Raw genomic sequence first — 19,080 nt, forward strand, 5'->3', positions numbered from 1 at the left:
TACCTTCGCTGCACAGTGCCGATGGTACTGTTACCGACGACTGTGCCTTCACCAGGGAAGACGAATGGAATATTCCAGAATTTGAAACACGAACATCTGCTAGCATGAGTTTCTTAGAAGTAGATACCTTAGGGGTTGCGAAGCAACTCAAATCGCTTAATACGGGCAAGTCTTCAGGTCCAGATTGTATATTGATTAGGTTCCTTTCAGATTACGCTGATACAATAGCTCCCTGCTTAGCACTCATATACAACCGCTCGCTCACCGATAGATCTGTACCTACAGATTGAAAAATTGTGCAGGTTGCACCAGTGTTTAAGAAGGGTAGTAGGAGTAATCCATCTAACTACAGACCTATATCATTGACGTCGGTTTGCAGTAGGGTATTGGAGCATATACTGTATTCAAACATTATGAATCACCTCGAAGGGAACGATCTATTGACACGTAATCAGCATGGCTTCAGAAAACATCGCTCTTGTGCAACGCAGCTAGCTCTTTATTCGCACGAAGTAATGGGCGCTATCGACAGGGGATCTCAAGTTCATCCCGTATTTCTAGATTTCCAGAAAGCTTTGGACACCGTTCCCCATAAGCGACTTCTAATCAAACTGCAGACCTATGGGGTATCGTCTCAGTTGTGCGACTGGATTCGTGATTTCCTGTCAGGAAGGTCGCAATTCGTAGTAATAGACGGCAAATCGTCGATTAAAACTAAAGTGATATCAGGTGTTCCCCAGGGAAGCGTCCTGGGACCTCTGCTGTTCCTGATCTATATAAATGACCTGGGTGACAATCTGAGCAGTTCTCTTAGGTTGTTCGCAGATGATGCTGTAATTTACCATCTAGTAAGGTCATCCGAAGACCAGTATCAGTTGCAAAATTATGAACAACTTCAGTGGGAAAGACGAGCCAAAGGTTGTGCTTTCATTGGCAGGACACTTAGAAGATGCGACAAGTCCACTAAAGAGACAGCTTACACTCCACTCGTTCGTCCTCTGTTAGAATATTGCTGCTCGGTGTGGGATCCTTACCAGGTGGGATTGACGGAGGACATTGAAAGTGTGCAAAAACGGGCAGCTTGTTTTGTATAATCACGTAATAGGGGAGAGAGTGTGGCAGATGTGGTGCACGAGTTGGGATGGAAGTCATTACAGCAAAGACGTTTTTCGTCGCGGCGAGACCTTTTTATGAAATTTCAATCACCAACTTTCTCTTCCGAATGCGAAAATATTTTATTGAGCCCAACTTACATAGGTAGGAATGATCATCAAAGTAAAATAAGAGAAATCAGAGCTCGAACAGAACGGTTTAGGTGTTCGTTTTCTCCGCGCGCTGTTTGGGAGTGGAATAGTAGAGAGATAGTATGATTGTAGTTCGATGAACCCTCTGCCAAGCACTTAAATGTGAATTGCGGAGTAGTCATGTAGATGTAGAATCCCAGGTTCCACTACACTTACAATATCGACAGGAATCGGTCACTTCCCTTCACCTACATAACTCAACCGCAATTGTCAATACTACAAAATAAAAAAAAACCAACTACTCCAAAAATTATAATCACACCGCAACTATTGATATCACAAAACCAATACCTAAAACAACAAAAACTGGAATCGGATGTTTCCCTTAACCTATATTGGTCAACAGCAACTCTCAATTCCAGAACACATAGCTATGACAAATTGGAATTGTACACTTGCCTTGACATATACAGGTCAACAGTAATGATACCAGAACACATAGCTACGACACATTTCAGTCATACACTTCCCTTGACCTATATAGGTCAACAGTTCATGACACCAAAACACACACAGCTACGATGACACACTGGAATCGAACACTTCCCTTGACCTGTATAGGTCAGCAACAGCTCGCGATATCAAAAAACACAAAGCCACACATAACAACAATGACAAATTGCAATTGGTCACTTCCCATGACCTATGCAGCTCAAATGCAACTGACGATACAAAAAAAATTGAAATTGTATAGTTCCTCTTAAGATACATAAATCAACCACAAGTGCCAATACAAAACATCAACCACCAACACTTGCAGTAAATAACACCGACCCAACAACACATAAAAACCCCACTGAACATCATAACACACGAACAATGGACCCAAAAAGTTGACTACTTATCATATAAAAGTTCCGGTGCTACACACTAATCCCCAACTCACATATTCTGCTTGCATATGCTGCATTTCACTATCTTCGTCTCAAGCCCAAAAAGTCTCAGAAACTTAATGATGGACATTATGTCGTCTCCAATTTCAGCCCGCACACGTGCTCTATTAAACTTAGAAGTCATATCCACACCTAAGAAAAGAAGCTACTAATTGAATTAAACGACTTACTGCATGACAAACTGCAGACCAGTAACGTGAAACGACACCACAATAACATAAACATAACGGAAACTAATTTCCATTCTTCTGTAACAGTCATGAATGATAAATGTACACTTCAAGCGCCGCCACCCAAATGAATCCAGTACACCACCAGAGGGCATCACCAACTGAAACAAGATATCTACAAATACAACACACTCATAACCTAAACTCCGTTCCGTCATGACGTTACACAATACCAAGACCCTCATATTGTGGGTCAAAGCCGATGGGTGGGATCGGACGCCTCCATTGACCTGACATTTGATTCAACATTGCACCTAGTAATACCTGTATTAGATTGATCTTTAGCAAAGTAGTAGTCATATTAGTATCTTAACAAATAGTGGTCATTTAACAAACATACACGAATAACAGTTGTGGGAAACAGGAGCTGTGCTCTTTCCTTTGCGCTGGTGTAAACATTGCAGCAATCCCACTTCTTCTAAGAGAACTTGCCAGAGAATTGCTTGCTGGGTATATCATCCAATCCTTAGTGATAATCCAGCGGAATATATGCTCATGTGGAATCTTAAACTGCACGACAAATGATAATTATTTATCAACTTTCTAATCCAGGTTGTTTGAAAAGCATCTTATCACTGATTTCTTGTGCCTTCTAACTTGGGAAAAACAACTATTCATTTGAATTCTCAAAATTGACTGTGTTTGCCTATGAGAAAGCTGTAAAGGAAAGGGAGGATTTGCAGTATCTTTGAACACTAATTTTTTGCTGTGATCCTTATGCAGTGCTAAGAAGCAGCTTTATTTTTTTGCTGTCATGACCGTTATACTAAACCAACAGCATTTGTTTGGTTTGTGTGTAAGTGAGGGTGGAGGGGAGTCCAACCTAGTGTTGGTGTTTGTGCAAGCTTGAAACCTTTATTGCTTGTTGTGAGGGAAATCAGTATCTGAAGATGCTCCCATCTGTAGAGTGAAATTAGTAATAAGGTAAATAATAGATGATCAGTAGCAGTTTATCTGCATATTAATAAATAAGTATGTTTCTATTCGCCTTTGTTTCTTCCAAATTTTTCACTGCTTTGCCCCCTCTCGTGCTATTTTTATGGTTGCCTAAGAGCATTCTGTGTTGTGTTATCGTCTGAAGCAGTATCTTTAAAAGTAAGTTTGTGGTGGACACTGAGACATACGAAACCTTCATCTGAGAGACAATTTCATGACTTATAACAATAAAAAATGGCAGTCGTACCTGTCAAAATCTGCTCTTTAATAATGCAATTCACCACAGATTTTTGTCTAATATGTTGCAAATCAGAAAAATACTGTTTGCAACAGTATATTTCAAACTACCATTTCTTTCTCTTGTTGTTCCCTGTTTCATAATTTTTTTCCCAAACTGTAACTCGTCATTGTTTGCTTTGGTAAATTGCAATTATTATTATTATTATTATTATTATTATTATTATTATTATTATTATTATTATTATTTCATGTTGACGATTAACTAGTTCAGTTTAAGCTTCTATGATTAATTTATTTAAAACACTAACTCATTTGTACAACTATTTCATAATTGCCTCTTTTTTTGCCCTGCCAAAACAGCATCATTGAGTGAATCTTCTCCACCTTCAGGCTTGTTTGGTCAAAATTACAAAGTAATTTAGGATAGAAAAGACCCAAAAAATTAATGAAAAATCCATGCATTCATGCTTGTTTCCAAAAGGTAGTTAATTATACTTTACAGTCAGTATGATTCTACATCAAGTTAAAAGCTTTTTTTTCTATAAGTGTAAATGTTAAACTGTAAAAAATGTTCTAACGTTATTGATAAAGTAAATTTGGGAGACTGTAAATAGTTGCCTTCAGTAAATCCGATGGTTCTTTTTAATATGTGCACTGCTAATTATGTAATATTTTGTATGTCAATTAAATGCTCTTCTTCCATACTCCCTTAGGTTTAATTACAACACCCTGATCACTACTCTCTGCATGTAGCATGATTAAATTCCCACGGTTTTTCAGTTTAATTGACAGATATGCGAAGTATTATGTATGTGAAGAATGCGTGAGATTGAACAAAGTTGTTGCATCTCGGACCAGGGACCAGTACATACAAGTTGCATTTTTGGCCGGAGGGGGTACGTGCCTTGAGAAGCCTAGACTTACAGTTTGAGAGACTGTGCTGATGACATGTCGTTTTTGTTATTGCTAGATTGCTCGATTTGTGAGTTGGCTGACTTTGGTTGGTGAATTGCCTATGGTTTTTTTTTGTTGGTTTCCTTCTTTATTGTAGTATGAGTGTCTGTGCTGAATTGTGTGGTTCTTGTACATCAAAATTGTTGTTATTGCAATTTTTTTCAAATTTTTGGTTGTGTTAGTAATAATGAGTGGTGTTTAATAAGTAATACAACACTTTTCTTCTTGGTCAGCTTCATTTGAAAATGGAGACTTTGATGTGGCACATTGTGAAATATTCCTGATTCAGGTTCTGAAGTTTCATGAAGTTCTGATTGGTGGCATTCCTCTGTGTAGCCTTCGAAATGACAACTGTGATGGAGGTGCATTCCAAGCAGAGAGCTGTCATTGAATTTCTTTTAGTGAAAAACCAGAGCATTGCAGTTGTTAATAGACACTTGCAGAATGTCTGCAGAGACCTTACGGTGAACAAAAGCACAATGAATTGTTGGGCGAGGCATCTGTCATCATCCTAGCTTGGTCACACAAACCTGTCTAAGCAAGATGTTGGCTCTGATGTAGACCAGTAGAGTGGTACCATGCAGGCATATAGGCCCTTCCACTAAAGTGGTATAACACTGTCACATTGAAAGGAGATTATGTTGAAAAACAGGATTTTATAGGCGGAAGAATGGAGAACAATGTGGCGTTTTTGAATTTTGAATAAAACCAACATGCTTTCAGGAAAAACGCGATGCATTACTTATTGAACATCCCTTGTATGTTGGATTGTGAGTGGTAGGTATTGTGGAGTTTGTTTTACCTACATTGTTGTGGTTTTTTTTCATATTTGTCGTATGAACAAGTTTTATGTTTAGTGGTACCATGGACAGTTTACTGATGTTGTCAATACCAAATTTTCACAAATTTTTGTTGTGTGTATCTGCCTTGCTTCATGGCATAGAGTAGTGTCATCTGTTACAGGCTTTTTGTTTCAAATTGAGTTATATAACTGAACTCGTGAATGCTTCAGTTTTTTAGTTTTCATGTTTTTTAGCTTGGTGTGTAGTGCAATTTCTTTTTAGGATTTCTGTACAAAAATCAGTGTTGAGCTCTGATAGTTCAGACCATGTTGTTGTTAGTTTTCATGTTTTGTTGTTTGGTGTATTGTGCGATTTCATTTAGGAGTTGTGTATTGAAACGAGCCTTTGAAATTGAGCTTGTATATGTTTGATATTTCAAACGAAATTGAAAGGACATGCACAAAGTAATAAACTGTGAAGATGGTACTTAACTGAGTATCTCGATGTTGGCCTCGTTGTCTCATCTTGGGGGTGACATAATGATCTGGGTCTTGCTTGCTTGTACTAAAAAAAATGTACTATTTACATTATAGTAAAATGTTAAATATTAACTCATTACATCTTGTATTTTAAACTCTTCAAAAATCTGGTTCACAAAATTTGATATCTATTTGCTCCCTTGCTTTTCAAATGCCAAGTAAACATGCCTTGTCCTTACAATGGCTAAAACCCTGCTTCTTACAATAGTGGAGGTAAGACTGAAATCTACCATTCTTCCTGCCAAGTGCACACAAGAAGGGCAGAGATAATACATAGGGTGTCTCAGAAGGCACCATACATCTTGAATGTGTTACAGCACCCAAATTAAGACATTCACACAACATTTGGAGTATGTGACACACTATCTAACAAAGTTTTTATGCCTTTCAATTAATTTTAAAATGTGTGCTGTTGCTGGCACACCCAACATCAAGTCTCTATTCAAGATTTGTCTGTCGGCGCAAGATATCTGCATCAGCTATGGCAGTAGCAACTACGATTCAATTCATTAAATCACTGATGTTGACAGGCATTTGGTAGACTCAGTTGTTTACATACCCCCATAGGAAGGCCATTGGTGCAATGTCAGGCTGCCTAAGAGACCAGAGAATTGGACCACCCCTGCCAATCCAGTGATCTGAAAGCTCCTGCTCCAGAACATCTCACACAGTTTGAGCCCAATGTGGCGATGCACCGTCTTGCTGAAAACAGCTGTGTCTTGGCAGTCAGAGAGTTGTGGTAAGGCAAACATTTAGTGTATCAGAATAATTGTTGGAATTAATTGTTTTTTCTTGGGGAAAAATTGTCCCACAATGTGGTCAACCATCAAACAACACCACACATTCAGTTTCAGGCTGTCTCTTAGCTCTACCATCACAGTATGTGGATTGGTTGTGCTCCAGATTCAAGCATTGTATTTGTTACCGTACCACATGTGTAGCAGGGGTAAAATACACGGAGCAAAAGGCTACACAAACCAGATGAGTTGTAAGAGTAAAGGGGCATGAAAGGGATGCAGCGGTTGAGAAAGAAATGAGATGGGGCTGTAGCCTATCCCTGATGTTATTCAATCTGTTTACTGAGCAAGCATTAAAGGAAACAAAAGAAAAATTTGGAGTAGGAATTAAAGCCCAGGGAGAAGAAATAAAAACTTTCGAGGTTTGTCGGTGATGATGTAATCTTGTCAGTGACAGTAAAGGACTTGGAAGATAAGTTGAACAGAATGAACAGTGTCTTGAAAGGAGGGTATAACATGAACATCAACAAAAGCAAAATGAGGGTAATGGAATGTAGTCAAATTAAATCAGATGATGCTAAGGGAATTAGATTAGGAAATGAGACTTTTAAATTAGTAGGTGAGTTTTTCTATTTGTGCATTAAAATAACCGATGATGACCGAGGTAGAGAGGATATAAAATGTAGACCAGCAATGGCAAGAAAATCATTTCTGAAGAAGAGAAATTTGTTGTATGATTCTTCAGTTTCTCCAGGCGTATTTTATTATGAAATAAATCTCAGGTGAACAGCCTGGTATGAGTGTGCATAGGACACAACATTTCGGCAATCGACCACATTGCCATCATCAGGTGCGCTGATGTACTGACCGGCGGTGGTCTGGCACTAGGACAATACCCCTCCCACTCCTCCCTCAGGCGCTTCCTATGAGTCAGTGCAGTCTGCGCCCCGCGTGCGGTCTAGGTACAGCGTCCGTTCTCCCTCCGTCTGTGCGCTGCGTCCTAGGTCTTCTCGTTCAGGAGGGTCTGCCGGCACCCCTCTCGTTATATAGACTAACATATGGGAGTGAAAGAGGGACAATAAACAATTAAGACAAGAGAATAGAAACCTTTGAAATGTGATGCTACAGAAGAATGCTGAAAGTTAGATGAGTAGATCACATAACATATGAGGTGCTACTGAATAATATTGGGGATCAAAGAAATTTGGGACACAACATGACTCAAGAATGGATTGGTTGGTAGGGCACATACTGAGACATCAGGTTACGATCAATTTAATACTAGAGGTAACTGTTAGAGGGAGATTAAGAGTTGAATACAGAAGCAGATTCAGAAGGGCGTAGGTTGCAGTGGTATTGCACATGAGAGAGTAGCATGGAGAATTCCATCATCCTGTCTTTGGACTGAAGACCACAACAACAATTACACACGTGGAATGTTGCTTCCTCATAAAATGATGGATTGCTTAGAAAAATTCCCTCTTTTTCTAAACATTGAAGAATGTCTGTGGCGAGTGGCATACATAGTGGCTTGCCATCTGGTTTCAGTGTTTGCAACAGTTGCAGTCAGTATAGATACATCTGTAAACATTTCCGCAGGACCCAGTGCATGATTGCCATAGCAATTTTCAGCTTCTATGAGATCTTGCGAAATGAAAACCAACATTACATGCTCTCTGTCAGCTTCACTTGTTACAGGCTGTCCAGTAAGGTGCTTCTGATCAACACTTCCTATGTGCATAAAATTCCTGTATTGATGTCCGCATGGGTGGGTGCGTGCTTCCTGTACCATGTTTGGAAGTTCCATTAAACCTGCTTGTTAGATTTGGCTGAATAAACTGTGCCACACACTGATACTTTACTTGAAGTGTGGTCATTATGCTTCACCATGACAGCATGGATCACACACAAATGAAAATTAGTGAGTTTGTGTATCATATAAGGCAAACATCCAAACATGGTGTGAATGTCTTAATTAGTTTCGGCACTGTAATGGAATAAAGTTGCAGCATATCTTTTGAGGCACCCTGTGCATAGAATCCAAAGATTTCAGTTGTTAACACAAATATTCAACAAACTATTGAATCAGTCTTACATGAATTTACATGTAAACTTTAAGAACTTGTGTAAACATTTATGCAAAAGGCTTTACAAAATTGCCATATTTACACCTCTGTTAATTTAAAGATACAAATGTTAAATTTGTATTCAGTAGAATGACTGTTCACAAGCTATAAAGATCGATTTTTCGGGGCGTTAATTTTTTATGTACATATGAAGTGATTGATACCCACTGGCATCGGCGAGATTTCATATTTTGTATTTCGTTGATTAAAGCCACAAGCTTTATAACTTAACTCTGGCCGTCAGTACTTGGTTTTGTTTGTTTTCGTGATTTTTTCACTATTTGGCTAGTGTGATTTGATTTAAAATTTTTGTTTGGGTATTGGTCTTGGAATTTGAGCTTCACGGGTCACCTCTGGCTGTTGATACTGCATTTCATTGGTTTCTTTGATTTCTCATTGTAGTGCGGTTTTTTAAAGATTTCTGTATAGGTATTGGGCTCGCAAGTTGAAATCCTCAGGCTCTTCACAGAATCTCTCCCGTGAATCCCTCTCCTTACTCGTTCCAACAACAGCTTGCACAACCACCTTCTACATGCTTCCGAAAATCCACAGTCCTCTGATGTGGTTCAGGTTTGTTGATGACACCTTTATAATCTGGACACAAGACTGGGACACCTTTCCCTCATTCCTCCAATCTCTGCTTAAAATAAATGCACTTATTGCCTCTTTAGAAGCATCAAGTACATATCCAAGACTGAACAGGAAAAGGCATTTTGTGGATACACCTTAATGTGTGTGGCTTGTGGAGTAGAGAATATAGAATTGTGTTGATGACATTCACTCATATTTAATGTTCATCATTGTGACAATAAGTGAACACAGCTTTGTAATTTTTTCAGCCATTATATAATGTCAGACACATTCCTTCTTTACAACACTATAAATAACTAAAAGTAGCAATATAAATACAGAAACCTCTGACAAGTACCATCATATGGGCTAAGATTCACTCCTTTTTCGATATTTTTGTAGAATACCACTCTCACATATCAGTTTTATTCATGGCCTTTTTTGTTAGTTTACATTGAATGGGACTGTGCAACATTTGCTATGGCTACAAAGTCCCACTCGAGAGTGGCATTCTTTGCTGCAGTTTGGGCACTTGAAATGTGAAGGGCTTCCACCAGAGGCTGCTCTCTCTCCTTCCATCTTGCCCTCTTCCTGGTGTCCTCTTGTTGATGACACCTTTATAATCTGGACACAAGACTGGGACACCTTTCCCTCATTCCTCCAATCTCTGCTTAAAATAAATGTGTGTTTGTTCTGTGCAAGCTCAACCCCATCGCACACAGCTTGTAGCCACTTGACACTGTCACCAGCTGTACTTTCCTACTGACTTGGATCGATGCAGGCCTTGGTCAGATCTCTCTTGCAGACATCCTTGAAGCTAAGGTGTGGTCTTCCTATTGGCCTCACGCCCTCCCGAAGTTTTCCGTACAGCACTTTTTTCAATATTTGCTCAGAATCCATGTGCCTGACATGTCCCAGCCACCTTAGACAACGGTAGCTGAGGAGTGCATGAGTCATAATACTTCGGTGTTAGGTACTCTTTCCTTCCAAGAGATCTGAAGGGTACTCCGAAGACAACGGAGATGGAAGCTGTTCTTTCGGGATTCGTGTTTACAAAGGGTGCTGATAACGATCTTCTCTGAGATTGACCTCTCCTATCTTTTCCATAATTATGTAAATATTTGGAGTCATTGTTTTGCAACAATATGTTGTTACTTTCTTCTTGAAACCAGAGGGTGTTTACCTGTCTGATATCCCTTGGGTACCAGGGAGAATAGTTTTTTCATATTATGTTCTCCCAAGAACCTTATTGATTCAAATGGAATATCTTTTACTCTATGTATCTTGTTTCGATTAATGTCTTCAACTGCTGTGTCTAAAGTTCTGTGGCATTGTCACTTTGCATATCTCATCCCCATCCACTTCATTTATTCTGCCCATAGTATTGTCTTCAAGAATCTTACCTTTGTTTAGGCTTTCTAAATATTTCTATCACCTTTCAGTCTTCTCTTCTTTACTTAGTACAAACTTGTCATCTGAGCTCTTGGAAGTTTGCATTAGTACCTTTCATTCCTTTAAAATATTATTTCTGTGCACATTACAGACAATGTTAACTCTTAATCTTGTGAACAGCTACACTAATGTCTTACTATCATTCTCGAAGTGGCGTTTACCTTTCCTACAGTTGCCATTATTCTACAGCTTTTCGTTTCTCTTATAGTTATTCCTGCTTTGCCACTACTGCTTCTACTCAGTATCACTGATGAGATTTTTCTTGGACTGCAGAGAATAGTTTTTGTGATATGTGATCTCCTTGCCTAACTCAATTCCGAATTTCTCATTACCCTGATAAAGTGTAGAATTGACTTACATGTTCATTAGCATATTAATGTACATTTTATTAACCTGCTTCAGAAGCTTTAAGTTGCTGACTTTAGTAGTAATTCATACATATATTTTGTGGTTCTATAATTTGGTTTAGTGCTTGCTAATGGTCTATTGTAATATATCCATTTATAAAGGCAGCTCCATTTGTATATCTTTGCCTCCAGATTTAATATTTCTAGTGAACCACCATTGTCCGACATTTCCCCTTTCTTTTTATCTTGAACAGCTTTATACATCTCATCTGGCATTACTTTCAGAATCTCATTACTTTTCACTTTTATCCATATTTTTTGTAGCCATATCATGAACTAAAGAAAAATTTTTAAGAAATCGTGGAATGCCTCCAGAGGTTTCTGTTTCCTGTTTATTGCTGTGCCATCTCAAATGATGAAAAGTGATGCTCACCCTACATATATTTCTCGCTTGTTTCTGCATACTGCTATTATTTTCAGTTTTTTTGTACCAGTTTTTCACTGTTTTTTTCTCATATCCTTGCCAAGGCTCTTAAGAATAGTTCTTTTGATTTATGGTAGCATATTCTATTATGTTTTTTTTCTATTATGTTCTTATCACATTTGCTGTAAACTCACAACTTGCATTGTTCCTTTTGATATTTTTTTCTGTTGCTTCCTTTGTACTTTGAGTATCATTTGCTTCCTGCATTAGTTTCCTTGACTTTGTGATTGTTACTTGGGATTTATGTTGGAGGAAATAGTTGCTTCTTGACGTGTTTTGAAGTGTGAGCTCTTTGATTTTTGTGAGCACACTGATTTGGTATGAATTAGACTTTCTAAGGATCTTTCGAGTAAATTTGACTCTGATATCTGTCCTCCCAACAGTTAAATTTATGGGGACATTCTGTGTTAAATAACTCAGGCAGAAACTCTTGGATACAGTTTATGTGTGACGTATTTCAGTGATTGATTCAGCTGTAAAACTACACTCCTGGAAATTAAAATAAGAACACCGTGAATTCATTGTCCCAGGAAGGGGAAACTTTATTGACACATTCCTGGGGTCAGATACATCACATGATCACACTGACAGAACCACAGGCACATAGATACAGGCAACAGAGCATGCACAATGTCGGCACTAGTACAGTGTATATCCACCTTTCGCAGCAATGCAGGCTACTATTCTCCCATGGAGACGATCGTAGAGATGCTGGATGTAGTCCTGTGGAACGGCTTCCCATGCCATTTCCACCTGGTGCCTCAGTTGGACCAGCGTTCGTGCTGGACTTGCAGACCGCGTGAGACGACGCTTCATCTAGTCCCAAACATGCTCAATGGGGGACAGATCCGGAGATCTTGCTGGCCATGGTAGTTGACTTACACCTTCTAGAGCACGTTGGGTGGCACGGGATACATGCGGACGTGCATTGTCCTGTTGGAACAGCAAGTTCCCTTGCCTGTCTAGGAATGGTAGAACGATGGGTTCGATGACGGTTTGGATGTACCGTGCACTATTCAGTGTCCCGTCGACGATCACCAGAGGTGTACGGCCAGTGTAGGAGATCGCTCCCCACACCATGATGCCGGGTGTTGGCCCTGTGTGCCTCGGTCGTATGCAGTCCTGATTGTGGCGCTCACCTGCACGGCGCCAAACACGCATACGACGATCATTGGCACCAAGGCAGAAGCAACTCTCATCGCTGAAGACGACACGTCTCCATTCGTCCCTCCATTCACGCCTGTCGCGACACCACTGGAGGCGGGCTGTACGATGTTGGGGCGTGAGCGGAAGACGGCCTTACGGTGTGCGGGACCGTAGCCCACGTTCATGGAGACGGTTGCGAATGGTCCTCGCCGATACCCCAGGAGCAACAGTGTCCCTAATTTGCTGGGAAGTGGCGGTGCGGTCCCCTACGGCACTGCGTAGGATCCTACGGTCTTGGCGTGCATCCGTGCGTCGCTGCGGTCCGGACCCAGGTCGATGGGCACGTGCACCTTCCGCCGACCACTGGCGACAACATCGATGTACTGTGGAGACCTCACGCCCCACGTGTTGAGCAATTCGGCGGTACGTCCACCCGGCCTCCCGCATGCCCACTATACGCCCTCGCTCAAAGTCCGTCAACTGCACATACGGTTCACGTCCACGCTGTCGCGGCATGCTACCAGTGTTAAAAGACTGCGATGGAGCTCCGTACGCCGCGGCAAAGTGGCTGACACTGACGGCGGCGGTGCACAAATGCTGCGCAGCTAGCGCCATTCGACGGCCAACACCGCGGTTTCTGGTGTGTCCGCTGTGCCGTGCGTGTGATCATTGCTTGTACAGCCCTCTAGCAGTGTCCGAACCAAGTATAGTGGGTCTGACACACTGGTGTCAATGTGTTCTTTTTTCCTTTTCCAGTAGTGTATATCATTTGTTTATACACATTATAGTGCATGTATTTGCGTTGAAGCCAAGCTGCCAGTCCTTCCATTTGACAAAAATCATATCAAGTCTCTGCATTTTATAACAAGTTTCTAACATGTCAACTCACTATACTTTGTACACCAAGTCATTTATGAATAATGTAAATCACAGTGGCGCCGTCACATTACCTTAAGTCACATGGCACATTGCGCTCCATTAAGAAAATCACACTTGCTACAGTTACATGTGACACAGATTCTGGATGAATAAAACTGAATGTCTCAAACATATCTTCACTGGTGAGTGTATATGTTCAAACCTCATTCATTTTTGCCCCATCAAATATCAATTTTATGGCCATCAGTTGTTTTACACAAATGGCACTGGATGGTTTAGTCGCCATGGTGGCTGTTTCTTATCAGTTACACATATGAAGTGCATAATTTTGTGCTCAGTTTAATATTTCTTGCTCTCCTTCATTGTACAAAAAGTCGCTCCATCCAGATTGGATGACATTTTTAAAAACACGATAAAACCTGAAACCCAAGATAATTTCAAAAACATCTGAATATTTGCATGGGTGTAAAAATTGACTGCAAGAGATGAGTTTGTGCGGCCAGAACTGCATTTCCAAAGTCGATGTTGCAGAGTTTACATAAATAGTCAGAAGTGGTATTCGGAAATCAGTTTATCAAAACTGGACTTGGGAGGTCCAAGTAAATGTACTGAGTTCTGTTTGCAATATTGTCATCAATCTCATCATAATATCTGTTCAGATATTATGTATGAATGTAGTTTTAGTTACTAGATGTCATTATAGAACTACATGGAGGGCTTTCTGAAGTTTAAGAGACATGCAATCAACTTAAACAAGCTCTGTATCTAATTTCACTTACACTATGTGATCAAAAGTATCTCCACAGCTGGCTGAAAATGACTTACAAGTTTGTGGTGCCCTCCATCGGTAGTGCTGGAATTCAATATGGTGTTGGCCCACCCTTAGTCTTGATGACAGCTCCCTCTCTCACAGGCATATGTTCAGTTAGGTACTGGAAGGCTTCTTGGGGAATGGCAGCCCATTCTTCATGGAGTGCTGCACTGATGAGAGGTATTGATGTTGGTCGGTGAGGCCTGGCACGAAGTCGACAATCCAAAACATCCCAAAGGTGGTCTGGTAGGATTCAGGGCAGGACTCTGTGCAGGCCAGTCCATTACAGGGATTTTATTATTGTGTAACCACTCCGCCACAGGTTGTGCATTATGAACAGGTGCTTGATCGTGTTGAAAGATGCAGTCACCATCCTCAATTTGCTCCTCAGCAGTGGGAAGCAAGAAGGTGCTTAAAACATCAATGTAAGTCTGTGCTCTGATAGTGCTACGCAAAACTACAATTCGTGCAAGCCCCCTCCATGAAAAACACAACCACATCATAACACCACCACCTCCGAATTTTACTGTTATCACTAGACACGCTGGCAAATGACGTTACCCAGGCATTCATCGTACCCACAAGCTGCCATCGGATCGCCACATTGTCTCCGTGATTCGTCACTTCACACAACGTTTTCCCACTGTTCAATTGCCCATTGTTTAGCTCCTTACACCCAGCGAGGCATCGTTTGGCATTTATTGGCGTTATGTGTGGCTTATGAACATGAAATCCAAGTTTTCTCACCTCCCACCTAACTGTCATAGCACTTGCAGTGTATGCTGGTGCAGTTTGGAATTCGTGCGTGATGGTCTGGATAGATGACTTCCTGTTAGACATAATGACCCTCTTCAACTAGTGGCAGTCTCTGTCTGTCAACAGACGAGGTCAGCCTGTATGCTTTTGTGCTGTACATGTCCCTTCAGGTTTCTATCTCATTTTCACATCAGAACAGTGGACCTAGGGATGTGGAAATCTCGCATACAGGCGTATGACACAAGTGACACCCAATTACTGGACCACATTCGAAGTCTATGAATTCCATGGAGTGCCCCATTCTGCTCTCTCACGATGTCTAATGACTACTGAGGTTGCTAATATGGAGTACCTGGCATTAGGTGGTAGCACAATGCACCTAATATGAAAACCATGACTAGGAGAAGGGATCAGTTGGTAGGACATGTTCTGAGGCTCAAGGGATCACCAATTTAGCACTGGAAGGCTGCGCAGAGGGTAAAAATCATAGAGGCAGACCAAGAGATGAATACACTAAGCAGATTCAGAAGGATGTAGGCTGCAGTAGGTACTGGGAGATGGAGAAGCTTGCACAGGATAGAGTAGCATGGAGAGCTGCATCATATCAGTCTCAGGACTGAGGACCACAACAACAACATGTTTTTGGGGGTGTCCAGATACTTTTGATCACATGGTATATATAATGTTACACTTCTGTAACCGCTTGCAATAAGAAAGTGGTACAGGAGCTTCACATATTGTGCATTCTATTTATTATTTCATAAAATGTATTTAGTTTCACTTTTAATTCGGTCTAGTTTTTGCCAAGTACCCACTTTTGCATTAAATTCCCTCATTATCATCTTTAATTGGAATTTACTCTTTAACATCTTTTGTAATTGTGGAAGTTTTCAACCTCCTCACCAAAATGTGAGATGGGTTATAAATGTATATGTATCAGCCATGGGCACAAAAACATTCAGCAATGGGGGAGAGGGGAATGTCAGCAGTACTTAAAGAAACAGAACTCATATAGGCTATCTAAATTCAATGAAAACGTGGTACTGTAATGCATTGCTTATACATTACTATTGTTGCAACAGTGTATTTTTATTTGTTTTCTTCCATGCCCTTCTTGTTTTGTATGAGTTTGTGTTGGTATGAGTTAGCATACACTGTGGAAACTATATTAAGTATATTCTTTTAATTTTACAGCCTGAAAATATTTAAGCAGATCATCGCCAACAGTACAAATACCCATAGTCCAATTCTGAGTGAAGAGTGTGATGCCTCTGGTAAGAAAAGTTATTTGTTTGTCAAGCAATAAGTATTGTAGAAATGTGGCTCTGTAGTAATGTATGCTGTTTGTAAAATAATTTTACACATGGTAATTACTGTGGTCTTTGAAAAAATACAATGAGAGCTCACAGCTATTAACTTTGAAGTGTCACTTAAGGTGCATTTAGACACGCCATTAATGTATTTTAGTGCAATATTTGGCACAGTAACATTACTGTTAACATTGCTGCAATGTAGCTATAATAGATGGCAAGTTTTTGGTATGACTGGGCAGCATTGCTGATGTTGCAGGTAGTCACCTTTGAATTTATGAAACAGTTGTACAAAGGAATATGCATAATGCACAAATGTGTAAGTACAGTATCCAAATTAAGAAAACATATCAGACAGTTTCTGTATGCTGCAGGCACCTGTTTTGCATGTCTACAGTGCAAATTTGTAAACGCCTCCTTGGCAATGCCTCTTCATAGCTCTTGTGTGTTTTGTTTCCACCTACAGCCGTTTGCACTTTGCATTTGAAAGCTGTCAAAATTGCTGCCACACGTCAAGGATTTCCTTAACTTGACTAATATGTAGGAGTGACTTAAGGGGAGCCAGAACGATCCATCTCCTCCAGGTTAATTTTAGCAAATAGAAGGGACATTTTTTTCTAAAACCATGAAACATATTGCACTGAAATTTGGACTACATGTTCAGTGAATATTTCTCTTATTGGTTTTAGTTTTACAATTTTTTTAAACAGATGTTTATTTTTTTCTCTAAAGTTTTGCACTTTTTCTTCTATTACTCTTGAGTTATACAATTTTTTATTTATTTATTTTTTGCAATTTGTTTCGAAAATGAAGGAAAAGAAGTAAACAATGTTGTGTATAAATTTCATTGATATACTGTTAGCAGTTTTTGAGAAAATGTTCCTCAAAGATGAAAATTTTAAAGTTATGGGAAATGGCTTCCAAACTTTTTTAATACGTTCCTGCCCCATATGATGGATTGTCAGCATCCTCTTCTTTTTCCAGTGCTGTTTTGCTGCATGTTGTAGGCTTTTGTTTCTTCTTCCTGCACCTCTTAGTCTTTCTTCATCAATTAGGCGCATTGTGGAAATGGTGGTGTGTCCTGGTTGGAAACCTAAATGTTTCAGCACATCACATTTGATAATGTTTCCTTCATTGTATGTTGCCACTGCATCATACACTCCAAAATGCAATGTTTTTATGTGCACAAACACTCTTTTGGGAATCCTAATCCAGATTAAATTATTCACACTTTCATTTGGATTTTGTGTTTTCCCATGTAAACACTTTTCCAATAAAGTTGGCTGTGATAAATCTCTGAATATGGGCTTGATTACATCAATTACAGCATTTGGCAGGCTGTTTTTCTGGGCATATTACTTTCCTGATTGGTACTTACACGATGATTCATCACTTGTGGGGCACATTGCATGTTGTGGGTACTCATTTGTTGATGCAGTATGAAAAAATAATGCCCATACTGCTCTCCTCATATGCTCAATGCTTCTTGTATTTTACCTAATTCCACACCTATAATACCTCTACAATCTGTCAATTGTTTCATCTGTCAATCTTCCTCTTCCTCCAAGGGTTTTACCATCACTAAGCTTCTGGGACCCTAATGTCTGCTTTAGTTTGCGCAAGTGAGCCCCCATGCTCTTCTGCACATGTCCAATGCACTCCTGTTTTTTTAATGTGAATTTCATTGCCATAAGGTTTGAGTTCCTTTACAGTTTTATATCCTTTAGAATCACCATCTCCTAGATATCTAGTGTATCATACGTTGTACCACTCCTGTGATCTGGAAAAAATTGCTTTCACTCCCTCTACTTCCATTGCTCCACTTGTGGCGTGAAAATTTGCTTCACAACTTTCACTATGTTCGTCCTTGGTATTGCCCTTACATCTAGAATATTTTGAGAGAATAGCAACATCAATTACTTTGCCACTGTCTCCACTGGTAGTTATCACAATTCCATTTAGAATTTTATGACCTCTACGTTGCCATGATCCAACTAAAGCAACAGTTAAATTTCTACAATTCCCATTATCTGTCACAGCTTCTTCAACTACTTTCTTCATTCTTGCTTGAGCAATATCTTAAACAGAAGATCCCACCAATTCATTATAAAATGCAAACTTGGTTGTTGGTTTTGGCAGGTTCATAATTCCACATAACATTGTCCCTGCAACACTGCCCTTGTCAGTGCAATGCAAGCCATACACTATCGTATATAAAATATTAGAGAGCAAGGAAATGTCAATTATTTCATTCACATCATTACTGTCACTTTCTTAGTTTTCAATTTTTTATTTGCTGTCACAAAGTTTCTTGCTGGAAGAAGTTCTATCACATTCATTTGGAGTAGCCAGTGAAGCAGTCTGAGCAACATCTCCCTTCGAAACAACAAAAGATTTCTTCTTCCACTCATTGTGCTTTTTCTTAAACACGCTATTGCTGAAACAGGCCATATTGATATCCACAAACCAAATATATAAAACAGGTACAAGCAAAATTAGTCAAATACACAAAATTGAACAGCTAAACAACACAAAGCAAACACGTCAAGTCAGCCATACGGTATAGCGTTTATGTTTACCAATA

General features: G+C 39.8%; 1 protein-coding gene across 3 annotated transcripts in view; it reads left to right on the top strand.

Moving 5' to 3' along the window:
- LOC126281938 (THO complex subunit 2) overlaps positions 1-19,080 on the top strand; it is a 292,749-nt gene that overhangs the window by 4,478 nt on the left and 269,191 nt on the right. For all 3 annotated transcript variants that reach the window (XM_049981284.1, XM_049981285.1, XM_049981286.1), the window contains exon 2: positions 16,381-16,460. In XM_049981284.1, coding sequence (XP_049837241.1) covers positions 16,381-16,460 — 80 coding nt within the window. The remainder of the gene's footprint in view (positions 1-16,380; positions 16,461-19,080) is intronic.

This window comes from Schistocerca gregaria, chromosome 7, assembly GCF_023897955.1.
Source record: "Schistocerca gregaria isolate iqSchGreg1 chromosome 7, iqSchGreg1.2, whole genome shotgun sequence".
Classification (NCBI taxonomy): domain Eukaryota; kingdom Metazoa; phylum Arthropoda; class Insecta; order Orthoptera; family Acrididae; genus Schistocerca; species Schistocerca gregaria.